The sequence below is a fragment of the Mustela putorius genome, unplaced genomic scaffold, assembly GCF_011764305.1.
Source record: "Mustela putorius furo isolate JIRA1106 unplaced genomic scaffold, ASM1176430v1.1 tig00000738_pilon_pilon_pilon, whole genome shotgun sequence".
Lineage (NCBI taxonomy): Eukaryota > Metazoa > Chordata > Mammalia > Carnivora > Mustelidae > Mustela > Mustela putorius.
This window is the reverse complement of record NW_025421463.1, coordinates 3066254-3091061: the sequence shown is the minus strand read 5'-3', so window position 1 is coordinate 3091061 and position 24808 is coordinate 3066254. Positions and strand designations below refer to the sequence as shown.

At 52.1% G+C, this 24808-nt stretch overlaps 1 protein-coding gene and 1 long non-coding RNA gene across 4 annotated transcripts; one reads left to right on the top strand and one right to left on the bottom strand.

Annotated features, from left to right (window-relative positions):
* Positions 1 to 264: 264 nt before the first annotated feature.
* Positions 265 to 24667, bottom strand: A4GALT (alpha 1,4-galactosyltransferase (P blood group)). Of its 3 annotated transcripts, none has more exons than XM_045083757.1 (3): positions 24607 to 24667; positions 3724 to 3865; positions 265 to 2302 (listed from the first exon to the last, which is right to left on the bottom strand). In XM_045083757.1, the coding sequence occupies exon 3, from the start codon at positions 2195 to 2197 to the stop codon at positions 1049 to 1051; it is 1149 nt and encodes a 382-aa protein (XP_044939692.1). In that variant the 5' UTR covers positions 2198 to 2302; positions 3724 to 3865; positions 24607 to 24667; the 3' UTR covers positions 265 to 1048. The 3 variants fall into 3 exon arrangements, with proteins under 3 accessions (XP_044939692.1, XP_044939693.1, XP_044939691.1); XM_045083758.1 differs by having other exon boundaries at positions 265 to 2156; XM_045083756.1 differs by having other exon boundaries at positions 265 to 3865.
* LOC123393076 lies at positions 21577 to 24309 on the top strand. Its single transcript, XR_006607789.1, has 3 exons — positions 21577 to 21892; positions 22113 to 22470; positions 23091 to 24309. It is a non-coding gene; the product is annotated as an uncharacterized LOC123393076 (long non-coding RNA).
* Positions 24668 to 24808: the final 141 nt, after the last annotated feature.

Below are 24808 nucleotides of genomic sequence, written 5' to 3'. Positions count from 1 at the left end.
GTGAGGCAGGGGGGACCCCACAGTCCCTAACACCTTCCCCTTCTAGGCCTGGGACAGCATGCACCTACTGGGGTAATGGGCTCCTGGGGTGTCTTGTTCGTCCCCTCCCCCATCCAGGGTCCCAGAACTCTGCTCTCCAGGCAGGGCTGAGTGACCTCAGGCACATCATGACCACCTCTGGCCCAAGCTGCTTCCCATCTGCAGAATGGGGCTACTGTGGGTCTGTGCAGTGGATTCCTTTTATCAACCACCAAGCACTCGGTGTCCGGGAGCCGCTTATATTATGTTTATTATCCTGTGTTTATTGTAGGCAGGATGGGGGTTGGTTTTCTTAAAACCCGCCCCCATGCCCTGGAGTAGCCAGCAGGTGCACATCACCCTTGCAAGATCTCTGGAAAGAGAATGGGGTGAGCAGGCAGGTCTCCCCAGGCCAGCTCAGCCGCTCAGCCACTCAGCACCTCTGACAAAGAAACCAAAGGCAGGAAAGAGCAACGCCCCTGCCAGCCCCAACCCCCAACCCCCAACCGGGGCTCATGAGGCCAGGTATGCACTCCTGCTGCCTCCCCCATCCCCTCTCCTTCCTACCCGTTCTGGGGTTTTTCCATCCATGCTCTCATTGTGGGCACCTTGGCCTCCACTGGGCTGGCTGCCCCGAGATGCCCAGAAGCTGCTTTAGTGCACACAGCTCTGGTGTGCTGTCCAAAAGACCCAGATGTGCACGACAGCATATTCGGGGCTGGGGCCCTCCCACCCCCCACTCGTTGCCTGCACCCTGAGAAAGCACACAGGCTGGGCGGGGTGTCCCACCAGCCTCGCCCAGGAAGGAGCGGACCTGGGGGCCTGCCGTGGGTCCTCCAAGCAAGCACACCTCGGGGGCGGACAGCTGCCCACCCTCCCCTGGGCCCGCCCCGAATCCTAGGCTGTGGCCACTCAGGCCTCCCTGTCCTGGGCCCTCCCATCTCGCCCCCCCTGCCCAGGAAAGGTGGCCGGGAGTCCTGCTCCATCAGGAACCCCCCGTGGTGTGGGGAGGGTGCCCCCAACAGGCCCGTCACGAGTACATCTTCATGGCCTCATGCGTCGTGGGGCAGTAGCGGGCTTGTAGCTGGGCCAGCAGCGCCCGGGACGTGGCCTCCAAGCGCGTGCCCTGGCTCTTCTTGTTCCACACATGGACGGCGTACGTGACCTTGAGCAGCCGCTGCAGCTCCTCGGGGCTGACCTCCTGGAAGTACCTCCTCCAGTCCTGCCAGGGGATGGGGTAAAAGGCCTCGCTGGGCAGGGCGGTGACGCCGCGGCAGGCGTGGCTGTCATCCAGGCTACGGATGGAGCACCACTTCTTGAACACCCGCGTGAGCAGCTGCGGGCCCTGGTGGCCCCAGATCCAGCCGTTGTAGTGGGCCACGAAGTCGTGCATGCACAGCGCCATGAACTCGTGGTGGCGATCGAACGCCAGGAAGGCACCGTTGAGGACGTAGCGGGACTGAGTGCCCAGCGTGTTGGTCAGATTCTGCAGGTTCCTGAGGACGATGAAGTCCGTGTCCAGGTAGATGCCGCCGAACTTCCACATGAGCGCGATGCGGGAGGCGTCGGAGAGCACGGGCAGCACGTATGGCTCCCAGCGGTGCCGCCAGGCCACGTACCAGGCCGCCAGGGGCGTGTCCCGGAACAGCTCCTCCAGGTCCAGCGGCAGCAGGTGCACGTTGGGGAAGCAGCCCAGGAGGGAGAGGCCCAGGTGCCGGGGCAGGGAGGCGTTCCCGCCAGGCAGCCCCTTCATCAGGACCACCACCCGGGACTCGGGGTGGGCCCTGGCGGCCGACTCCACCGAGCACATGAACAGGAAGTTGGGGTTGGTCCGGTCTGAGGTCTCCAGGAAGAAGATGTTGCCCGGGAGCGGGGTGCTGGACAGCAGCGTAGGGGGCACCAGTTGGGGGCAGGGGACCTCGGCAGGCAAGTGAGAGAACTCTCTCTGGCCTCTGGGCTCTCCCACGATATGCCAGTAGATCATGACGGAGACGAAAAACGTGAACTTGAAGCTGATGATAAACAGGGTGCAGAGCCGCTGTCTCGGGGCGCCCCGAAGCAGCCGCAGCAGGCACTTAGGGGGCCCGGGCATGTTCTCCCCGGATGACGCCAAGCGCCCGCGGCAGGAACCGGCCGGTCTGTAAGAGACGAGCGTCACATTCGGGCAGACCGCTGGCATCCCCGGCCCCAAGAACACTTCCCACAAGCACCAGTGATGGTCAGTGTTAGCTTCCAAAAGCCCACGGATCTGCTGGCTCCGAGTGCCACCTCCTTCCTCCTCTACCTGCAAAGCGGAACGGCAGGCCAGAGGCCGCAGGCTGGGAAGAGTCCCTTTTGCTCTCTGTGACACACCTGGGAGCTTCCCAGGAACTGAGCCAGTGCTACCTGCAACACACGGCCATAACGCCCCAGGCCAGGGTCTGGTACAGACGAGGGTTGTCAGAAGCAATGCCTCTGCCACCACAAGGCACTCGGGCCTCTCTGTTTGGTGAGGCCTGGGCCCCTTGGGCCACTGGCAGCCCGTGATTTGATGCCCAGCACATGGACCCCTCAGCCCCATTCAATTCCACAAGCCAGGCCTGGAGCTGCTCTAAGAGGGCACACTGCCAAGTAGCCTTCGGGCTTTTCAGCAGGAAAGCCTGGGGCCTGGGCAGGCCTGGGCACTGTCACCCAAAGCCTGGAGGGCTGGTGGGCTCCAGGCACCCAGGGATGCATGCTGGGTCCTAAAGTCCTTGTCTCGGACACAATGGAGTCTCTTAAGTGTCTGGCTTTCCCAGCCTCTACCCTGGGACGTGCTTCCTAGAGACACAGGTCTGGAGGGAGAGGGGCAGGGAGATTGTGTTGCAAGCCAGTAACTCCGCCTAGGACTGCTGCCCTTCGACCCTCACCCTTCTCCTGGTGATGTCCACCTGGCCAGCAGACAAGAACATCCTGGGGGCCTTACAAACGGCTGGGGGAAATGAAACAGGCCCGGGTTCTGTCCCCAAGGGCAGGGCTACGGGAACACCGGGGAGGCACAGGACCTTACGTCTGTCCGAACCAGCTAAGACGTGGGGCAATTCACTAAGCTCACACTTCCCACCTGCAGGCAAGAACACCGGAACCCACTAAAGGGTTCCACACGTGCCAGGTGTCCTGCTTAGGAAAGTCACACACATGAAACGTTCTAAACCTTCCCAGCTGCTCTATGCAGTGGGGATCACTGTCCTCACCACCACGAGGCACGGAGAAGTCTGGTGATTCACAAGCGGTCCCGGGGCAGGCAAGTGATAGGGCGGGGGCTTGAAGCCAGGCCACGGTCCAGCCTGGGAGAGAAGTGGCACAGGGGGCGTGGGAACACACCTGGCACTTCGGCGACTGAGTACACATTTACCCAGGCTGTTACCGCTACTCACGGGACCCCGGCCACCCTTTACCCAGCGCCTTCTAAATTCCTGGGGCCCGTGTGCACCTCTTCTGGCTCTCCGTAGCCCCAAGGGTGGTTGGACTGTTTCTCCTTTAGAGGCCAGGAAATGTGGACACACAGAGGGATGGAGGGACTGGGCAGGCAGCCTGGGGGTTAACGGGGGCTGGAGTCAGCCCCTCCCCAGGACAGAAGGGTCTCCTAGCCCGAGGGCAGTGCCAGGAGGCTGGGACTTGAGCCTCTGGCCTGCCCCCCTGGTGGAAGGCTGGGACCCGCGGTGACGTCTCTGGCTGGTAACTGACCAGCCTGGGTGGCCCATGGCGGCGAGGTAGGGATCCGGGCAGCTAGGCAGTTCTCCGGGGGACACGCCCTGGCTCAGCAGCCACACTCCTCTGCCGACAGGAACACGGCCCCTCCACAAATGCTCCGCACCCACAAATCCATCTGCAAAAGATGGCGAGACACAGAGTGAGGAGGGCGGCGGGTTCACGGAGGCCTCATGCCCCAGCCACATGGGCTCACTGGCTCATTGATCTCTCTCGGCCCCACAGGGTGCTTGGGAGAAATTAAGAGAGAGGTGCAGCTCTGCCCCCGGGGAGCTCTCAGCGGGCAGGAGGGCCATCTGGACACAGACACGGACAAGGCTGGTGACCGCTGAAATGCAGCAAAGGGTCCAGCGGAGCCAGGGAAAGGTGGCTTCCTGGAAAGGGACACTGCTGGAAGAGCCTTAGCCTGGTGGGCCTCCAGAAGCGCCACAGGGCCCTGTGCGCCTTTCCCCCACCAGAGCCCGGCTCGGAGCCTGACACACAGTAGGCACACACAGACGACTCGCCCTCTCGCTGATCGGCTCACTCATGGATTCACTCCCCCGGTTGCCAGAGGGACACTCCGAGGACACTAGCCAGGCCATGTCACTTTGTCTGCGGAGATCCTCAGTGATGTGGGAAGCCCGGGTCCACCAGGTCCCGCATGGCCCCCATCCCGGCCTCACACCCGGCGTCTCTCCGGGTCGTCGGCTCTCCCCCAGCCACCCCGGGCCTGCTCACTCTTTCTCAAACCCATGCCCCCCGTACTGCCATCTCAGGGCCTGTGTGTATGCTGTCCCCTCTGTTTGGAACCCTCTTCCCACAGCTGTTCACCTGGCTCGGTCCCTTACCTCCCTCTTGTTCTCACTCAGAAATCATCTTCCTGGGGCGCCTGGGTGGCTGGGCCGGTGAAGCGTCTGCCTTCGGCTCAGGTCATGATCCCGGGGTCCTGGGATCGAGCCCCACATGGGGCTCCCCGCTAGCAGAGAGTCCGCTTCTCTCTCTTACTCCTGCTCCCTCCTCCCCCTTGTGCTCTCACTCTCACTCTCAATAAATAAAATCTTTAAAAAAAAAATAAATCATCTTTTTCCTGTGGGGCCTCTCAGGCCCCAAAACTCCACCTCCCTTGTCCCTTCACGGCCTCCTCTGGAGTTTACAGTCACCGGTACTTCCTCTGCCATACGGGACGTTTCGTTCTCATTTGTGTGGGTTACTGATGCGGGACGTCACCCCACGGGGACGGGTCTTTTTTGGTTTTCCTCAGCATCTCGAGTAGAGGGGCCCAGGGATGCAGTCCGCAGCCACCAAGCAAAGACTCAGTGTGGGGGTGAGTCAGTCAAGGAAGGAGCCCATCAACCAGGGCAGGAATCAATGAACAATCAGTGAATGAATGAATGAGCGAATTAATGAATGGGCTGGTCAGCGAGTCAGCAAATTGGCAAATGACAAAAGCAGTCAAGAGCGTGTGAGCAAGGAGAGGGGGCTGGAGAGCCGGGGAGCGGCCTGGGATCCCCGGCTGGGTCATGGGCAGCAGCGCCACTAGAAATCAAGAACCTCATGTTCCCCTGCGAGGAGAGGCTATTTTGGTCCTGAGTATTTTTAACCCCATGTGAACCACACCGAGGAGTGGGCAGAGAGCTGTGCAGATCGAGGCCCCGGCCTCCCAGGGGCCCCACAGCACTGGGGTGATCTGGCTCTTCTGGGGTGGGGTGGGGTGGGGTCTGGGCTTGTTGGGGAGGCCCGATGTGCCCCCTGAGCCCGCGCCCGCCCCCATGGAGAGTGCCAGTCCCAAGCAGTGTCGTTATTTGGTCCCGGAGCCCAAGACCCAGGAATAGAAACTGTGCACAGGGCCAAGTTGGCCACAGCCCAATCCCCATGTGACCTCAGGTCCAAAGCATGCTCCTGGCCCCCCGGGATGGGCCTCACAGCTGCAGCCCAAGTCCTGGCCCTTGTCAGCAGAGCCTGGCACGTGGCCACTGCCTCCTCCTGCCTCCCTGCCCCAGGAAGCCATTTCCAGTTAGCTTGCGGAGCCACCACCCTGCTCTGAGCTCCTCTGCGGCTTCCCATCATCAGGACCCCCGTGATCCAGCTCAGGCAGGAAGTGAGGGTGAGAAGCACCCAGCCGGCGGGTCAAAGGCCCAAAGGCCCGACCGCTCCCTGCTTGCTGGGCTCTCAGCACCAGCTTCGTGGGCCCCCCCCAGTCAGGGGCACCGGAGTCAGGGACCAGGTCCAAGTGCCTAGAAATGGCTTCTCTGCCTGGTAATTGTCCCTCCTTCATGGCCCACAGTAGGGGCCACCCCACCTCTGACCTTTCCTTGGCTCCCGTGTCCATCCAGCTCAGCCTGGTGCTGGTGGACCCTGACCGGAGCAGAGTCACGGTGACGGTCAGACATGGTCCACACCGAACCGCGGGCTGTTGGGATGGGTGCTGACTGGCTCCCAGAGGTCCAGAGAGGGACAGGGATTCTGCCAGGGTCACACAGCCATGGAGGGTGGAGCTGGTGCCCTCAGGGAGCCCTTCCTGCCCCCCACCCCAGCAAGGACTGCCTCACCCCAGGTCTCCCTGGAGATGCTTCAGGAGGCAGACAGCCCAGCAGAAGTCACAAACCACAAAACCAAGGAAACAGAAGAGGGACCCAACTCTGATCCACTCGCTGTACTGGTTTCCTGTAGCTGCTGAGACCAATGACCACAACAGGTGCCAACTTTTTTCACAGCTCCAGAGAGCAGAAGTCTGAAACCAAGGTGTTGACCAGACCCGACTCCCTCTCGGGCTCTAGGGGAGAACCGTTCCTTGCTCCTTCCAGTTTCTGGTGCCCCCTTCCAGCGCCCCCCCCCCAGGCTTGGGGCTGCTTCCTCCAGCTTCTGCCCCTGCGCTCACACGGCCTTTTCCCATGTATGTTCTTCTCCTCCTCTGTTGCAAGGACACTCGTCATTGGACTACGGCCCATACTTGGCTAAGCCAGGATCGTTTCCTCATCTCAAGATCCTTAACACCTGCAAAGACCCTTTTTTCCAAAGGAGGTCACAGTCACATGTCACAGGGGTAGGACACGACACATCTCCTCTCAGGCCACTATTTATCCCCAAACACCACTTTATATGTCCCCTCTGTCCTGGAGTCTCAGAACCACCCTCTGGTCACACACTGCCTGGGACATCACTGGAATGGCAGCTCCTCTGGACCCCAGGTGGGCCTCGCTGCATGGCCAGAGAAAAGGGGCAGATGTTACCTGCACTGGTGATTCCCAGTGCAGACGGCGTGGCTGTCTGCTGGCTTTGCCTGCCCAGCATCCATTCTGACAACAGTATCCTGATTTCTTTTGAGGAACTGCCTCCACCTCACAGACCTCACTCTCTAGTTCTTGGGGTGGGTGGGCACACGATTCAAGTCTGCCTAATGACTGTGCCATGTTCTCTAGGCCACAGTGAGCAGCTCGGGGAGGGCACGTTAACCCAATCCAGGCCAAGCAGAGTCACGTGCCTTCTAATGGAGGTGCTAAGATGGAGCCATGAGCCAGGAGGGCGAGCCTGCCTGCCTGACAGAGAATGACGCTGGCCCCAAGGCCGGCAGAGACAAGAACTGGAGAGAAAGAGATGCATGATGATGTCATCATTACACCTGGATGCTGCTATGCCTGAAGCTGGTACATCCTGGACTTCCTGTTACGTCAACCAACCAACACACACACACACACACATACACAGGGGAAAAAGAAAGAAAGAGATGAAGGAAAAGTCTACCAAGCTGAAAGTAGGGATACTTTTGGAGACAGGACAGGATCAGGAACTCAGACCCTCCTTGGTGGGAAGATCAAAACTTAGATCTAGAAAATCCTGCTTGTGCTCGCTTCGGCAGCACATATACTAAAATTAGAAAATCCTGCTTGAAGAATTCACAGTCCTGGCCCTGTACCCCTCTCCCATCTTTCGAGTCATAAGTAAATATTTCTACTTAAGAAGTAGGAGTTAGGGGCGCCTGGGTGGCTCAGTGGGTTAAGCCTCTGCCTTCAGCTCAGGTCATGATCCCAGGGTTCTGGGATCGAGCCCCACATAGGGAGTCTCTGCTCAGCAGGGGGTATGCTTCCTCCACTCTCTCTCTGCCTGCCTCTCCACTTGTGATCTCTGTCAAATAAATAAATAAAATCTTAAGAAAAAAAAAAAGAAGTCGGAGTTACAGTTACTAGAAGGTGATTTTTATAAAACAGCAGTTTTTCAGAGCAGAACTTATACAATGTTTCTTCTCTGAAGCCCTTAAGATGTTCTAAAGCCAGAATCGGGTCCACAGTGGCTTGCTCTTTGGGCAAGGTTACCAACAAAATGAGGGAGGTAGAGACTTGTTTTTCCGAAAGGAACAGGGCAGATTCTTGGTTCTGAATTTTTCTTCCTCTGCTGATGTCATACAGAGCACAGGAAACAGAAAATAAACCACAAGCTTCAGCTTCAGGGACACCAAGGCCACGGAAAACCCATAAACCCCAACTCACATGTAAATGAGGCCCCAAGCTCCCGAGTCCACTAGGTATAGCAGTGAGCCGGGGAGGAACAGGGTGCAGAGGGGACCCGAAGTGGAAGCCTACAGAAATGAGCACTTCTTAGAGGAATATGAGAAAGTCAGAAGAGTGAGCTGTATTCCGAGTGAACCGGGAGAGTTCAAGTTTGGAGGCAGGTGGCCCACTCAAGCCAGTTGTGTTCTGTGAGACCAAAGCACAGTGGATCTAGAAAAGGGTCATATGTTATTTTATTTTTTATTATTTTAAAAAGATTTATTTATTTGAGAGAGAGAACACAGCAGGAGGGGCAGGGAGAGAGAGAGAGAATCCCAAGCCGACTCCATGCTAAGTCCAGAGCCTAATAGAAGGCTCGATCTCGGGACCCCTGAGATTATGACCTCAACTGAAACCAGAGTCAGACACTTAACCAAATGCATCATCCAGGCACCCCAAGGAAGGTCATATTTTCAAGGAATAATCAATTTCCGTAAAAATGGGAGGAACTTCGAGAACTAGCCTGGTTTCTCTCCTAATTTCCACCAAAACCTCCTACTAAATGCTGATCCAGGAAGATTCAACCAATTTCATTATTTTTTAAAAAATGGTTAAAGGAATAAAAAAAAAAGAAAAAAAACAGTGTCCATACAAAGATACTCCAAGAATGAAAAGGGAAAGGAATACTAATGTTCTCTTACGTACAAAGAAAAATCACCATAAAAATATTCCCACAAAATGAAAAAAAACTCTAATACAAAATTATGGCATGAATTAAAAAAGAACAAACAGGGGTACCTGGGTGACTCAGTTGTTAAACATCTGCCTTAGGCTCAGGTCATGATCCCAGGGTCCTGGGATCGAGCCCCACATGGGACTCACTGCTCAGAGGCAAGCCTGCTTCTCCCTCTCCCACTCCTTCTGCTTGTGTTCCCTCTCTTGCTGTGTCTCTCTCTCTGTCAAATAAGTAAGTAAAACCTTAAAAAGAAAAGAAAAGAAACACACACACACACAAACAAACACACAAACTTTAAAAAGTAATTCCAGGGATGCCTGGGTGGCTCAGTCAGTTAAGTATCTGCCTTCAGCTTAGGTCATGATCCCAGGGTCCTGGGATTGAGCCCCACATCAGGCTCCCTGCTCAGCGGGGAGCCTGCTTCTCCCTCTGGCCCTCTTCCATCTCATTCTTTCGCTCTCTCTCAAATAGATAGATAAAAATTTTTAAAAAGGGGCGCCTGGGTGGCTCAGTGGGTTAAGCTTCTGCCTTCAGCTCAGGTCATGATCTCAGGGTCCTGGGATCGAACCCCGCTGGGCTCTCTGCTCAGCAGGGAGCCTGTTTCCCTTCCTCTCTCTCTCTCTGCCTGATTCTCTGCCTAATTGTGATCTCTGTCAAATAAATAAAAACAAAAATCTAAAAAAAATTTGTTTTATTTTATTTATTTGACAGAGAGAGATCACAAGTAGGCAGAGAATCAGGCAGAGAGAGAGAGGAAGGGAAGTGGGCTCCCTGCTGAGCAAAGAGCCCGATATGGGGTTCAATCCCAGGACCCTAGGATCATGACCTGAGCCGAAGGCAGAGGCTTTACCCACTGAGCCATCCAGGAGTCCCTAAATATATATATATATATATATATATATATATATATATATATATATATATAAATAGGGCACCTGGGTGGCTCAGTGGGTTGAGCCTCTGCCTTCGGCTCAGGTCATGATCTCAGGGTCCTGGGATCAAGTCCTGCCTCGGGCTCTCAGCTCTGCAGGGAGCCTGCTTCCTCCTCTCTCTGCCTGCCTCTCTGCCTACTTGTGATCTCTGTCTGTCAAAAAAATAAATAAAATTATACACACACACACACACATATATATATGTATATATACATGTAGTCCCAGCTATGCAGGCAGACCAAAAAGCAGAAATACAAGAGCTGCAAGAAATGAGACAGTATGTGATGTGAGAACTAACAGACCTCAGAAACAAATTAGAAGGAAAATACAAGACTATTTCAGAAACGAAGACTCGATGGTAAGAAATACCCAGGAGAACAGATTCCAGACAAAGTACAGGAAGAGCTACAAAGATTAAAATGAAAAAGTCACAAAATTCAGCAGAAAGAATCAAAGAACCAAAACAAGATGAAACAGACTGCAGAGGAGATCCAACACACGTACAACTGACCTCCTGAAGAAGAAATAAACAGACAGATAGAATAAATTGCTGCAATTATAATTCAGGAAAACCTTCCAAAAATAGGGGAAGGCCTAACTTCACAGACCCAACTGAAAGGGCACACCATGTGCTAGAGAACAGTGACCCAGAACAATAAATCCCAAGACACAGGAGAGTAAAATCACTGGGCTTTAAAGGTACAAACGTAAATCTCTGGGGAGCTACATACAGAGCTCAAGGCACGGACAAAGGACAGAGAATCTGGCTGGCATCTGATTTCTCTGTAGCAGCATCTATAAAAACAGAAGACTGTGGAACAACACCTACAGGGTCATCAGAGAAAGGAAGCTTGAGCCAAGATTAACCTAGAGCCACAGTGTTCTTTAAATAGAAAGATTACAGGACGCCCGGGTGGCTCAGTCGGCTAAGTGTCTGCCTTCAGCTCAGGTCTCGATCCCAGGGTTCTGGGGTCGAGCCCTACATCAGGTTTGGGAAGTCTGCTTCTCCCTCTTAATCTGTCCCTCTGTCCCTCTCGTTCTCTCTCTCTCTCTTTCTCTCAAATGAATATGTACAATCTTTTTTAAAAAATAAATCCATGTAAAGATTACGCCAAGAGTTTCGAAGTACAAGGACTTAGGCAAGATTGCTCCTCTGAGGAAGACCAAAGAATCAACTCCAGCCAACAAGCTGGTGCTTTAAAGAACGGTAGTAAGAGAACTGAATGTATTTAACTGCGGCATCTTCTCTCTCCCAAGAAAGGGGAAGAATAAAGAGGACAGATGGAAAGGAAATGGTACCTACCCAGACAATACGGAAATGATCTAACTACCCCAAACTTGGCAGGCAAGCGGGAAAGGAGGTTGAAAATGCAATGCGCTCTGTGGTTACCTCATCTTTAATCTCAAGCAGTAAGAGCTAAAAAATCCAACAGCAAAAGTTTAAGCACATTTCAAGTACAAAGGCGGCAACAAGAGGATAACATTGCCGATTTTACCGCATCTAATAAGATGCATTGTTATGTGCCCACTTAAAAAAACTAAAATGCTGCCCATTAAACAATGTCAGTCTGCTTTCTTATCCTGCAGAATTTTTATCTTGAAAAAATGGTTTCGTCAGATTTTACAATCACCAAGGGGCGCCTGGCTGGCTCAGTTGGAAGAGCACGTGGCTCTCGATCTTGGGGTTTTCCCACACAGGATCACCTCCTGTACCCATCACGTGTGGGTCATGTGGCATTTCTCAAAAGTGCTTCACTGTTGTCTCCAGAACGTTCTCCCTAGCTGCTGACACTTCTTCAGGTTTTCGTGGCAATGGCAACATGAGTGTTCATGAGTGTCACCTGACCAAGAACCACTGGGATGGTCAGAACGGAAAGAAGATACGCCTTCATCACTCAGTACAGTGTCAGCCGAAATGGGACCATGACAAGCGCAAGGGAAACAAAAAAGAGGAAACAAGTTTATTGTTCCTAGAAGAGAAACAATACTGTCTACAGAAAGAAGAAACTAAGTAGTATATAAAGGTGTGAATATAAAGGTAGCCACTCGAACAAAAACACAAGCTTTCCCAGATATAAGGGGGACTTTCTTTTTTTAAACACAGTGAAAGAGTAAAGAATAGAGCCCTTCTACATGGATGAAGACATATCTGCATATGTATACACAATATGACATTGAAATGAGAAACCTGTGATATCAATATAGGTAAGCAGGCTTAACTCACTTATCTTTATGAAAAGAAAGATTTTTGATGGAGATCCCAAGCAAAAAATCCAACTCTATCCTGTATCTGAGAGAATGAAATATACATCAAAGGGATTCTGAACAGTTGAAAGTAAAAGAGCAAAGGTAGAAAGACAAATACGAACAAAAACAAAGCTAAGACCATGATCTCAAAACAAGACTGAGAATTCAAGCCAACCATCACTAAATGAGCCCAAGAAGGGCCATATAGAATGTAAAGGTATAATTTACAATGTACCAAGTAACACTGCAGTGATTTCCAGGAATTAGAAAGTACAAAATATTAGGTTAAATAGATTGAAACACACTAATAAGAGATTTTAATTCCCTTCTCTTAGCCCAAGAAATAAGTAGATCAAATATAAGAATTCAAAAGATGTAGATAAAATAATGAGTAAGTTTCTATACTGCATCAAATTCTATCCTAGACTTTCTTTTTAAGAGCAATAAAGCATTCATAAAAATCAAAAACAAAATTGATAAACCTTTAGCTAGATTCATCAAGAAAGAAAGAGAAAAGGACACCTGGGTGGCTCAGTGGTTTGAGCCTCTGCCTTCAGCTCAGGTCATGATCTCAGGGTCCTGGGATGGAGCCCCACATCGGGCTCTCTGCTCAGCAGGGAGCCTGCTTCCCCCCCTCTCTCTGCCTACTTGTGATCTCTATCAAATAAATAAATAAAAATCTTAAAAAAAAAAAAAAGAAAGAAAGAGAAAGGACTCAAATAAATAAAATCAGAAATGAAGGAGGAGAGATAATTGATTGACACTCCCAAAATACGAAGGATTATATGAGAATGCTATGAAAAATTATACACCAACAAATCGGACAACCTAGAAAAAGTGGACACATTCCTAGAAACATATAACCTTCCAAAACTGAATCAGGAAAAACAGAGAAATTGCAAAGACTGATTACTAGTAATCAAACTGAATTAGTAAGCAAAAAGCCCCCCAAAACAAAAGTTCAGGACCAGATAGCTTCACAGGCAAACTCTACCAAATATTTGAAGAAGAAGAGTAAATACCTATATTTCTTTTTTTTTTTTTTTAAGATTTAAAAAAATTTATTTACTTGAAAGAGAGAGTGTGAGCACAGAGGGAGAGAGAGAAGTAGACCCCTGCTGAGCAGGGAGCCCCATGCAGGGCTCCATCCCAGGACTCCAGGATCATGACCAGAGAGGAAGGTAGACGCCTAAACTGACTGAGCCACCTAGCCAACCCAATACCTATTCTTCTAAAACTATTCCAAAAAATAGAAGAAGGAAAGCTTCCAAATTCATTTTATGAGGCCAGCATTACCCTGATACCAAAACCAGATAAAAACACCATAACATGTGTGTGATGAACACAGATGCAATAATTCTCAGCAAAATACTAGCAAACTAAATCCATCAACATATTTTTAAAAATCAATATGGGGGGTGGGGTGAGGAAAAAAATAATTCACCACCATCGAGTGCGATTTATTCCCCAGATGCAAGGGTGGCTCAATATTCACAAATCAATCAACATCATATATTAACAAGAGAAAGGATAAAAACCGTATGATCAGCTCAATAGATGTAGAAAAAGCATTTGACAAAGTACAACATCTATTCATGATAAAAACTGTCAACAAAATAGATTTAGAGGGAATATACCTCAACATAATAAAATCCATTATGAAAAACCCACAGCTGTCATCACACTCAATAGGGAAGAACTGACAGCTTTTCTTCTACAATCAGGAACTAGATAAGGACACGTCCACTCTCAATACTTTGATTCAACACAGCATGGGAAGTCCTAGCCACAGCAATCAGACAAGGAAAAGGCATCAGCATAGGTAAGAAATGAAGCAAAACTCTATTTGCAGATGAAATGATACTATATATAGAAAACCCTAAAGACTCCACCAAAAAATGACTCTAACTGATAAATCAATTCAGTAAAGTCACAGAATATACAGAAATTAATATACAGAAATCTGTTGTGTTTCTACACACTAATACTGTAGTAGCAGAAAGAGAAATTAAAACAATCTCGTTAATAGCTACACCAAAAGGAATAAAACACCTAGCAGTAAACTTAACCCAGGAGGTGAAAGACTGGTACTCTGAAGACTATAAAATATTGATTAAAAAAAATGAAAGATGACACACACAAATGCAAGGATAGTCCATGTTCATGGATTGGAAGAACCAATACTGTTAAAATGTCCATACTACTCAAAGCAACTTACAGATTTAATGCAATTCTTATAAAAATACCAATAGCGTTTTTCACAGAAGTTAAACAAGATATTACTAAAATATGTATGGAACCACCAAGACCCTGAACACTCAAAGCAATCTTGAGAGAGAACAACAAAGATGGCGGGATCACAATCCCAGATTTCAAGAAGTACAACAAAGCTGTTGCCATCAAAATAGTATGGAAACTGGTGCAAAAACAGGCACATAAATCAGTGGAACAGAACAGTCCAGAAACAAACCCATGCTTTCATGGTCAATTAATCTCCAACAAAGGAGGCAAGAATATGCAATGGGGAAAAGTCTGTCTCTTCAGGAAGTCATGTTGGGAAACCTGGACAGCTACAAGCAAAAGAATGAAACTGGACCACTTTCTTACACCATCCACAAAAATAAACTCCAAGGGATTAAAGACCGAGCTGTGAGACATGGAACCATAAAATTTCTAGAAAAGAGCACAGACAGTCCTTTCTTTGACCTCAGCTGTAGAAACGTATTTCTCGATTATGTCTTCTCTCACAAAGGAAACAAAAGCAAAAATACCTATGTGATTCTGGAATTTGACAGGTTGATTCTCAAGTTCATGTGCCAAAATAAACAAGCAAAGACGTCTAGGAAAATTCTGACAAGGAGGGGAAAAATGAAGGATTTCAAGTTCTTTAGATATGAAAACATGCTGTGAAGTTTCCATACTTGAAACAAGGCAGTCTTTAGAAAACACAAAAACCAGGGGCACCTGGGTGGCTCAATGGGTTAAAGCCTCTGCCTTCCGCTCAGGTCATGATCGCGGGGTCCTGGGATCGAGCCCCGCATCAGGCTCTCTGCTCCGCGGGGAGCCTGCTTCCTCCTCTCCCTCTGCCTGCCTCTCTGCCTACTTGTGATTTCTCTCTGTCAAATAAACAAAATCTTAAAAAAAAAACACACACACAAAAACCAGAAAACAAAAACAATGCACTCTTAGCATTTGAACAAATAGGGCAAAGAAACAAAAGCTATCACAGCCATGGTCAGGTCCCCGGATATCCAACCACTGCAGGATTTCCAGTTAGTAAAGTAAACTAGGACTTCTAAGGTGTTGGGAAACGGGAGTAGAGGCTGTGTTCACATCTCAGAACTCGCCCCAGGATCAAGTCCAAATGTAAAATAACAGACCCTATAAACATGTAGAACCAAAACAACATGGGCAAATTCCTTTATAACCTCAGAGTTGGGAAAGTTTTGTTAATTACGTACGAAATCCATCCAGAAGCCGTAAAAGAAAAGATGAATACATCTGACTCCTTGAAAAACCCCAATTGCTTCATGGTGGGATTTTGCCCCCCAAAATCCCATCAGTGGAGTCAAAATGGAAGTGACAACTTGGGGTAAGTTTTGTGCCCCTCGGATCCCAAAAAGTCCGATCTTTCCGAACCTCTAAAGAGCTCCCAGGAATCAAGGAGAAGACAACCCGGGACACCAAAGAAAAGTGGCCAAAGTCCATACATACACACGTAAAACATGCCCCTGAATATGTAAGCAAGAGTGAGGCTCTTTCTTAAGTAAGAGAAAGGCAAATCAAAACACTTCGTACAGCATCTCTCACCTGTCAGATGGGCAAAATCCAAAACTTGGACAACACATTCTTCTGGCCAGGCTGTGAGGGGACAGGCGCCTCGCCCAAGGCTCGTAGGCTTGCCAGATGGTATGAACTCCAGTGGCCGAGGACAAGTAAACAACACCTCTCAAAATTACACAAATGCTTAACCTCTCTCCGTGTAACAGTGTGAATTTAATCTGTAGATAAGCGCATTCACAGAGGTCAGAGATTTTCAATCGCCAATGGCTGAAAACAACCCAAGGTCTTTTTTGAAGGGACTGATTAAAGACACAAAGATACACTGATTTGATGTAAATGTCGGCTTCCAGAGGGCAGGGAGGAAGGCTGTTTTTACTCATTGTTGCATTCCCTGTGGCCAGTACAGGCCCTCAGACATAGAAGGGGCCCAAAGTATAATTTCTGAACAAATAGTCAATGATCCCTAAACTGCCCACAAAGCCAAGATCAGACCAGGTAACTAACCTCGGTGAATGCCATCTGCAGACGATGCGGATGCCTGTTAGAAAGTGTAACTGACATGTCCTGCCTCACCATCTGAGGGTACAAAATAAGGTCACATACTTTTTTTTTTTTTTAGATTTTATTTATTTGGCAGACAGAGATGACAAGTAGGCAGAGAGGCAGGCAGAGAGAGAAGGAAGTAGGTTCCTGCTGAGCAGACAGAACCAGATTCAGGCTCGATCCCAGGACCCTGGGATCATGACCTGAGCCGAAGGCAGAGGCTTTGACCCACTGAGCCACCCAGGCGGCCCAAGGTCACATACTTTTGAATTGTCATATTTAAATACCTGAGTCTTTCCTGGTCCCAAGAGAGGAAAGGTGACTTTTCCAAAGGGGCAGGGCTGGTAAGCACAGGAGATAGGATTTGTACCCAGGATTATCAGGCACAGACCTCTCCTCTTTCCCGGAGGCCATCCCTCCCTCCAGGGTCACTCCAGCTCTGCCTGGGGTTGGCTTCTCAAGAGCAGGGTGAAGTCATTCCCCACCCCCACCCCACACGCTGCCCACCCCCCCCAGCTCTGTGCTCAGTCCAGGCAACATAACCCACCATGAATCCTGACTCCTGCACATTTGCAGTCTTGGCACGTGCACACACACACGCTTACTGGTCTGCAGGGCCAGGATGGTGGGAATGGATGAGCTTTCTGTGCTGGTCATCTTCTATGCCCAGCGGTCACAGAGGCACAAGAAGCAGGGGAAAACTCTTCATCAGATAAGATCCCGCCTGGCAAATGAAATGCCCACGGAAAAGGCATTTGTAAATTCCAGCCTGAGTTAAGAGTCCTGAGCTCACTGTATTTGAAAGAAAGCTCCCAGGTTGCTTCATTTTTTCCTTTTTTTTTTTTTTTACTGTATGAAAGATTACAAATAATTGGCAGCAAAAGAGAGCGTCGACCCTGCCCCGCACAGTCTGCGCACACAGACCGCACTGACCGTACTGGGTCTGCTTCGTCTTAACCACCTTCGCTAACGGTGTATTGCCTGAGCAAGGGACTGCTTTCTATCTTGGACACACTTGCTCTGTGATCGTGGAGTTTGACCTCTTTCTTCCCAATTCCGAGCCTCAACTTCTTCATCTGTAAAATAAAGAGCTGGGAAAGATAATCTCCAAGGACCCTTCTAGAAAGACCTTCCAAAGCTGGTGTCTCTGCTACCAGTTCTGTTCATTCCAGCAGAAGTGGCTCTCACTGACCTCTCCAGGCAGTGTATTTCAGGGTCACCTGCCCCTTGGTGCCAGGCCAAGAGCACAGGCATATAATGAGACCAAAAGGATGACAATTCACAGATAAGAGAGTTCAGGCTCAACCTGATTACAAAAGTCTTCTTGGAAAGAAACCCATCAAGCCCCTGGCATCACACACAGTCCCCTGATCCTTCATTCGACAAATGCCTCAACACCTATTATGGGCCATGCCCCACTCCACCATCTGGAAACAGACAGCAAGGAACAAAGCCAATTGTCTTTTGCTTCCTGGAGCTGAAATTCCAGTGGGAGAAAATTAACAAGTAAAGAAATACATCAGGTGGATGACATGTGCTGTGTGGAAAAATGCAGCAGGGAGCGTGGACTGGGAGACACAGACGGGTGAAGACGGCCTCTCCGAAAAGCTGACATTGTGCCAAGAGCTGAAGGAGGTGAGGGGTTGAGCCTTAGGGCTATCTGGGGGAAGTGTGTCCCAGGAGGGAAATTGGTGAGTGCAAAGGCCCTGGGGCATGTGTGCCTAAGGTGTTGGAATAGCAGAGTAAGTAAAATGGGAGGGAGAAGGCACCAGGAGAGCAAGTCAGAGACATAATGAGACCAGGTCATAGGGGGCCTTGAGGGCCACTGGAAGAACCTGTCTCTCCGATTGGGAGGGCTGCCTTCGGGAGCTTCTGAGGAGGAAAGGGCTATCGTGTGCCATTGTCTTACAGTTCTTCGGGATCTGGCTGCTTTTTGAGACTAAACCACAGGGGATGTGTGTCAACAAGAAAGCAGTTATGAGGTTCTTGCAACAGTCCAGAGGAAGAGGAGTGGAGGAGAAATTCTTCCCCTGGGAAGCAGGGGGAGAGACCCTCTTGGAACACTTTTCTGACACGTCTCTCCTTCCCACATCGGCCCCATGACCACAGCCCAGCTCAGGACTCTGTCCTCTGCTTCAAGACCCACAACCCCAGCCTCTTCCCTGGCTTCCTGCCTCTGCTCCAAGCAGGTCTCCAGGCCTCGTGGGCACGTCCCCTGCAGCCCCTGCACCACCACCCCGCCCCCGCACCCCAGGCCCACCACCCCCGGACCAGCCAGGCTGACCTCTGCCAGATTGCTCAAGCCATCAGCCGCTGGGAATTCCAGATTTCTGCAATATGTTCTTTCCCTTCCCTCAAGACCTCGCTCCATCCTCCCCGCCCCGCAGCCTCTCAACCATCAGACGTGGGAAGAGCTGCCGCTTGCCAAAGGCACCACATGTCAGGCATCCTGCCAAGCACTGATCACTCTCCTACATCATCATGCCAACCAGTATGGTCCCCGTTCACGTGCTGGAAGATGAAGGTACAGAGAGGAGAGGCAACCCTCCCACCGCGGAAGGGCCAGTAAGCCTGGGAGGCAGGATCTGCACCTAGGGATGTCTGCTCTGAGTCCTCTAATGCTGCTTCCTCCCTGAATCTCTCCTGACCTAGGTGAGTGGAGCACACCACCTCCGGGAAGCTGCCTGGATTTCAGCACGCCTCCCACTGTGGGCCGTGGCCTGGGTCCCCACTCTCCTGAGGCTCTAAACGACAGTAACGGAGGGACGGCACCATCACTGTGCGAGGACCGAGGTGTGAAGGAAAACCATGCCGACACTCCAGGTGCCCTTGAACATGATGCTAAAAACGTGAAAGGAAAACCAACGCCATGGGTTTCCACCAGGCTCTGGGAATTCCACGTTTCTGTAGCACATGCTTCCCATGTCCCAAGACATCTCCCCCATCCCATCTCAGCAGCCGCCTAACCAGAACAGGAACGAGGAGCTGCCATTGGCTACCGGGTCCACCGAAACCCCATTCCCAGCTGCATGGCGGGCAGGGGATGGCAGTCGTGGCTTCATGCCTTCGCGTCCTGTCCCCAACGGGACTGTACGTCCAGTAGGTACCCCGCAGTGACCCCTGCTTTACCCCACCCTGAAGACGGTGTAAGGCCACTTAAGACCCAAGGCAAAAGCACGTGACGAAGATTCTTCTCCATACCTTCTCCATGCTTCCATGTGCCGGGGGACCTGGCACTTGGCACACTCGCAGACACGGAGCGGAGTTGACCCACAGCCATGTGCACACGGAGGGAGCACGTATCCGACGTACTGTTGTTCTACACCTTGCTTTATTTTTCATTTAAAAACATGCAGGGCCCCTCTGTTTTGAAACTAGATAGAGGCACAACTGTACACATTTCCTAAAACTCATCAGGCTGTGCGCTTGCGGTGAAGCATAGATGAAGCCTGCTTGGAAGTGTATGCTACGCCCCCATGTCGTGTCCACACACACTGCTCTGTACCCCAATCTTGCAGGGATACAGAGTATCTCCCATGGCGGATCTGCCCTTCACTTTGCCTATTTCCTGTCCTGACTCCCGGAAACGTGGTTTCCATCTCTCTGCTTTTATGGGCAACACGGGGGTGAATCTCTGCACTCAGTCTTTGAGCACATCCTTAATTACTTCTCTAGGACTGGTTCCTAGAAATGAGCCTCCTGGGTCACAGGAAACATCATTTAAAGCTGTGTGTACAGATCACTATCTTATCTCCAGAAAGGTCTTGAAAACTCTACGATCTCTGGGCGCCTGGGTGGCTCAGTGGGTTAAGCATGTGACTTTGGCTCAGGTCAAGGTCTCAGGGTCCTGGGATCGAGCCCCGACTTGTCCCTTTCCCTCTGCTCCTCCCCCTACCTCATGAGCGTGCGCGCGCACACACACACACACACACACACTTTCTCTAATAAGTAAGCTTAAAAAAAAAAATTAAAAGTCCATATTCTCTCCAGTGTCAGGACTCACTCACCTTCCCGTGGGGAGTGGGGAGCTGCTTGAGCTGACATTTCTGAAAGGCTCCCCATCAGGCCTAGAGCTCCGTGGTTAATAGTAACAGTATACATTTCTTGAGGGCTTACTGTGCACAAACACTGGTCAAAGCAGTTTTCCTGGAGTAACTCAATTTAATGCTCCCGACAGCCCTGTGAGGCAGGTGCTCATGTTATCAACTAGGGTTAAGAGTTGGGGGAACCGGGGCGCCTGGGTGGCTCAGCTGGTTAAAGCCTCTGCCTTCAGCTCGGGTCATGATCCCAGGGTCCTAGGATCGAGTCCCGCATCGGGCTCTCTGCTCAGCAGGGATCCTGCTTCCTCCTCTCTCTCTGCCTGCCTCTCTGCCTACTTGTGATCTGTCTGTCAAATACATACATAAATAAATAAAAATATTAAAAAAAAAAAGAGTTGGGGGAACCAAGGCACAGCTGGGATTCCAACGCCCCTTGCCAGGTAGAAGGAGTCTGCCTGTGGCCCAGGCAAGTTCACCTGGGACTGCTCTGGTGCTGGAAGCTCAAACTCACCACCATAAAGGAAAAGTGCTTAACCCCAAGTCTCAGTTTCCTCCTCTGTAAAATGGGTCAAATAGCACAAGCTGGCAGAGCGTTGTTTTTGTTGTTGAGATTTTATTCATTTATTTTGAGAGAGGGCACAAGGGGGAAAGGCAAGCAGAGGGAGAGGAAGAAGCAGACTAGACAGAGGGATCATGACCTGAGATGAGGGAAGGCAGACACTCAACGGAAGTGCGCCACCCCAGCCCCAGCGTCCCTGCAGAGGGGATTAAATAACAAAGTGTCTGGCACCTGGTAAGGGCTCAATCCACGGCTGGTTGACCCACCCCCCCAGGAGGCTGCTTTGGAGACCCTGTAGGAAGGTACAAATGAAGACCTCAGACCACCGGATAGTGGGCGGGGGCAGGGACCTTTCTCGCTCTGTGTCTTCATCCGGGATGAGGGATTCTGCTCTTTCAAATCAAGTCTGTTGGGGGAATGTGAAGACCACTTCTCCTGCTTCACTCTCACGTTCCCCGTTGGCCAAGTCAGACTTTGCACAGGTCTGACTTCCAGAATGTGCAGTGTGTTCCCGCCCGAGAGTGTGGGCACAGGGCACGGTGGGTGGGCACCAGGCAGAAGGGAAGGGTTCTTCCCATCCTGTGGCCAACTTGGCTTCCACTGGAAGCTTCTGGAGCCACTGAGGTCTGTCCAGAGGGAAAACAAACATAGACAGACGGGAGAGGAAGGGACTTTCACTCACTAAGATGGGCGCAGTTTCCTGAGATCTACTAGAAACGGACGTGCCAAGAGGGGAGCGATTCTCAGGGGCACACGGTTAATGCCTGGAGAGCCAACTCAGGATGCATCCCGGCTACTCTGCAGCTGACTGAACCCGAACAAGGCACTTTCCCTCCCCGGTGAGTCTGTCCACTGGGGGTGGGGGGTGGGGAGCTGGTAACACCTGCTACCTCCCAGAGAAGCAGGGAGGACCCCAGGGGATGAGGCTGGCAAACAGCACTGGGAGCTGGGGGCCTGAGGACCAGAACCTTTTCTCTCCACTGAACTTTTCCACCTCCCTACATGAAGATCAAAGCCAATTCATAAGGTGTCAGCCTGGCCATTTTCCCTTTTGCTCAGAAGTTCCCTCGACCAATGCCGGACACCCCCCAGCTCCTGCATCTTCTGGGACCTCAATCCAGGAGACGGGCTTCTCCGCGGGGACTCAGCCACGCCGACTTCTGGCTTCTTCCCAACAGCTCATAAATGCAGCCAAGTCTCCTTGATCGAAAAGCACCCACACAGATGAAGGAAAGTAGAAATAAAAAAGGTGCTCTTCCAGAACACACACCACCAGCAGCAGCAGCAAAAAAAAAAAAAAAAAAAAAAGCCAAATGATAATCGGGGAAGTCTTTGCCACCAAGAGACCAAAGAGCAATTACCTCGCTGATGAGCTCAAACAAATGAATCAGAAACTCAGATATTGTCATTTCACAAGGTACGTATATGTCAGATCACCCTGTCCACCTTCAGCGTACCTGGTGCTGCTTGTCAGTTACAGCTCCATGAAAAGGGGTGGGGGTGGCGGAGGGGTGGGGGGAACCACGCAAAGATCCTAGACACTCATACTCTTTGACTCAGTAATTTCCTTTCTAGTAAATAACAAGAATTGCACGCTCACAGCCTGAGGAAGCGTGAAATGGTATAGGCCCTCTGGAGAGCCAGCTGACTCCAGGTAGGGCCCTTCTAGAGGCTCAAATGCAGTGACGACTAGGGGATGCTCTTTCCAGGAAAAATCGGGCAATGGACACATGCGCAAGTTCAATGTAGCGTTATCCCAAAGCGCCTAAATTTCAAACGCGATCCATTAAATAACACAATGTAACCCAAGTAAACAGTGAAAAAAGGTTTGAGAGAGGCGAGGAATTTGAAAAAATTTCTACAGACAAGATATATTCAAATATGTTTAAAAAGTATTTTTATAAAAGTTCAGCAAACGTGGTGAATTTTCACAACAGGAGTCTCCAGGGGTGCAAATAGGGTATCTTCCCCTTACTTCCTACAGGTAATTCATTCAAGTTCCATTGCGGGAGCACTAACTATGCACTGGGGTTTCAGGTACTACGGTTCCTTTCATCCAGAAGTTTCCAGCTTGGAGAGGAGTGGAACAATGCAAACACAGGGCATTTAGCAGGACTTCCGAGCTCACCTAGGACGTCCAACGGGTGGAAGTGCATTCCGGAGTAAAAGCCGCGCGAGTGCAGAGCTCGGGTGACTCTACGGCTGGTGGAGCCCTACACCCAGCTGCCTGGAGGGGCGGCAGTGGGTGGGGAGGGTGGTGGTGGGTGGGGGGAGGAAAGAGCTGTTCCACATTTCAAGTTCCTTTCCTCCTGTGCCAGTCCTGTCCCAAATGTCCCCGGCAGCCCCCTCCTTACTCGGCCTCCTATCCCAGTTGGGACCTTTAACCTAGACAGCCAGAAGGGCTTCCATCGGTATAAGGAAAGGAGACGGATTTCAGAATTTCTATTTGGGAGTCTGTCCTCTAATACCGTGCGGTCCTAGCAGACAGGTGCCCCAGGCACTAGGAACAAGTTTGGGAGGAAGAGGAACAGGATTCCATCTTGCCTCTCCCTTTCTTTTGTATTTGGGCCGCCTGGGGAGTCCCGCCTAGGGGATCTCTGAGCAGGAACACCCAGCGAAGACCTAGGTATGGAGGGTACAGTCATGGCCAGCCTGGGTCCTGCTTCTGCCAACCCCCGCCAGCGAGGCGCAGGCAATCACTCAGCATCTCCGGGGCACGGGAGGGGAAAGGGTGTCCTCCTGAGGGAAGGGTGGATGCGGGGGTGGGGGGGGGCTTTTAACTCTCTCAGAGCCAGAGGCTCAGCTGAGTCTGCCCAGGAGGTGGGAACTTCTATTGCAGGGTGTCAGATGAGGAAACTGAGGCAAGCTCCCCAGCCCCCCAGAAGCGAAGGGTAGTGGACGCGGAGACTCCTGCGGGAGCCTCTCCCAAGCCGTCCCCACTCCCACTCCGCGGTTCCCATCTGGACCAGAGGGAGGGAGCGAAGCGAGCTGGAAGGAGGGGTGGTCGGGATCCCAGAGAGGGGGTGCTCCGACCCGGGCCCTTCCCTCCACCTGCAGGGCCCTGCCCCCGCCCCGGCACTTCCGAAGCCTCGGCATCCCCTCCTGGCCCGGGGCCGACGCCTCCCGCCCCCCTCCAGCCGGCCGCACCCCCTCCGGGGCCAGGCCTCCCGAGACGATTCCGCGCCCCGGAGCGAGCCGCGCGCCTCCCCACCCCGCCTGGCCCCGGGCCTCCCGCCCCCGCGGCCCCTCTCCGCCGGCGCGGGACCCGGGCCCGGGCGGGGCCGCTCCTCCCCTCGCGGGCCGGACTCCGGGTCCCGCCGCCGCGCTCAACTTCGGGGCGCAGTTGGCCGGGGACCGCCGCGCCCAGTCGGCGCGCACGCAGATGTCCCTCCGGAACAGGTGGCCCGGGCGGCGGCCGAGCCCTCCCCGCCGCCTCCGCAGCCCACCCTCGCCCCGCCTTCTCGCGGCGCCCCTTCCCACCCGCGCCCCCGGCGTCCCCAGGGCCGCACCCCGGAGCCCCCGCCCGCCGCCCCCTCCGCGCGGTCCCCGGTACCTCCGGCTCCCGCGGCGGCGGCGGCGGCGGACGAGCTGGCCCCGCGGGCCGGCGGGCAGCGCGGCGGCGGGAGGCAGCGCCCGGAGTCCGGCGGCGAGAGCGCCGCCCCTCCGGCCCGGGCGTGGTCAGCGCCGCCCCGCCCGCCCGCCCCGCTGGGTCCCCGCGGCTCTCCGCGCGGGGCCAGGACCACCGTCCACAGGTA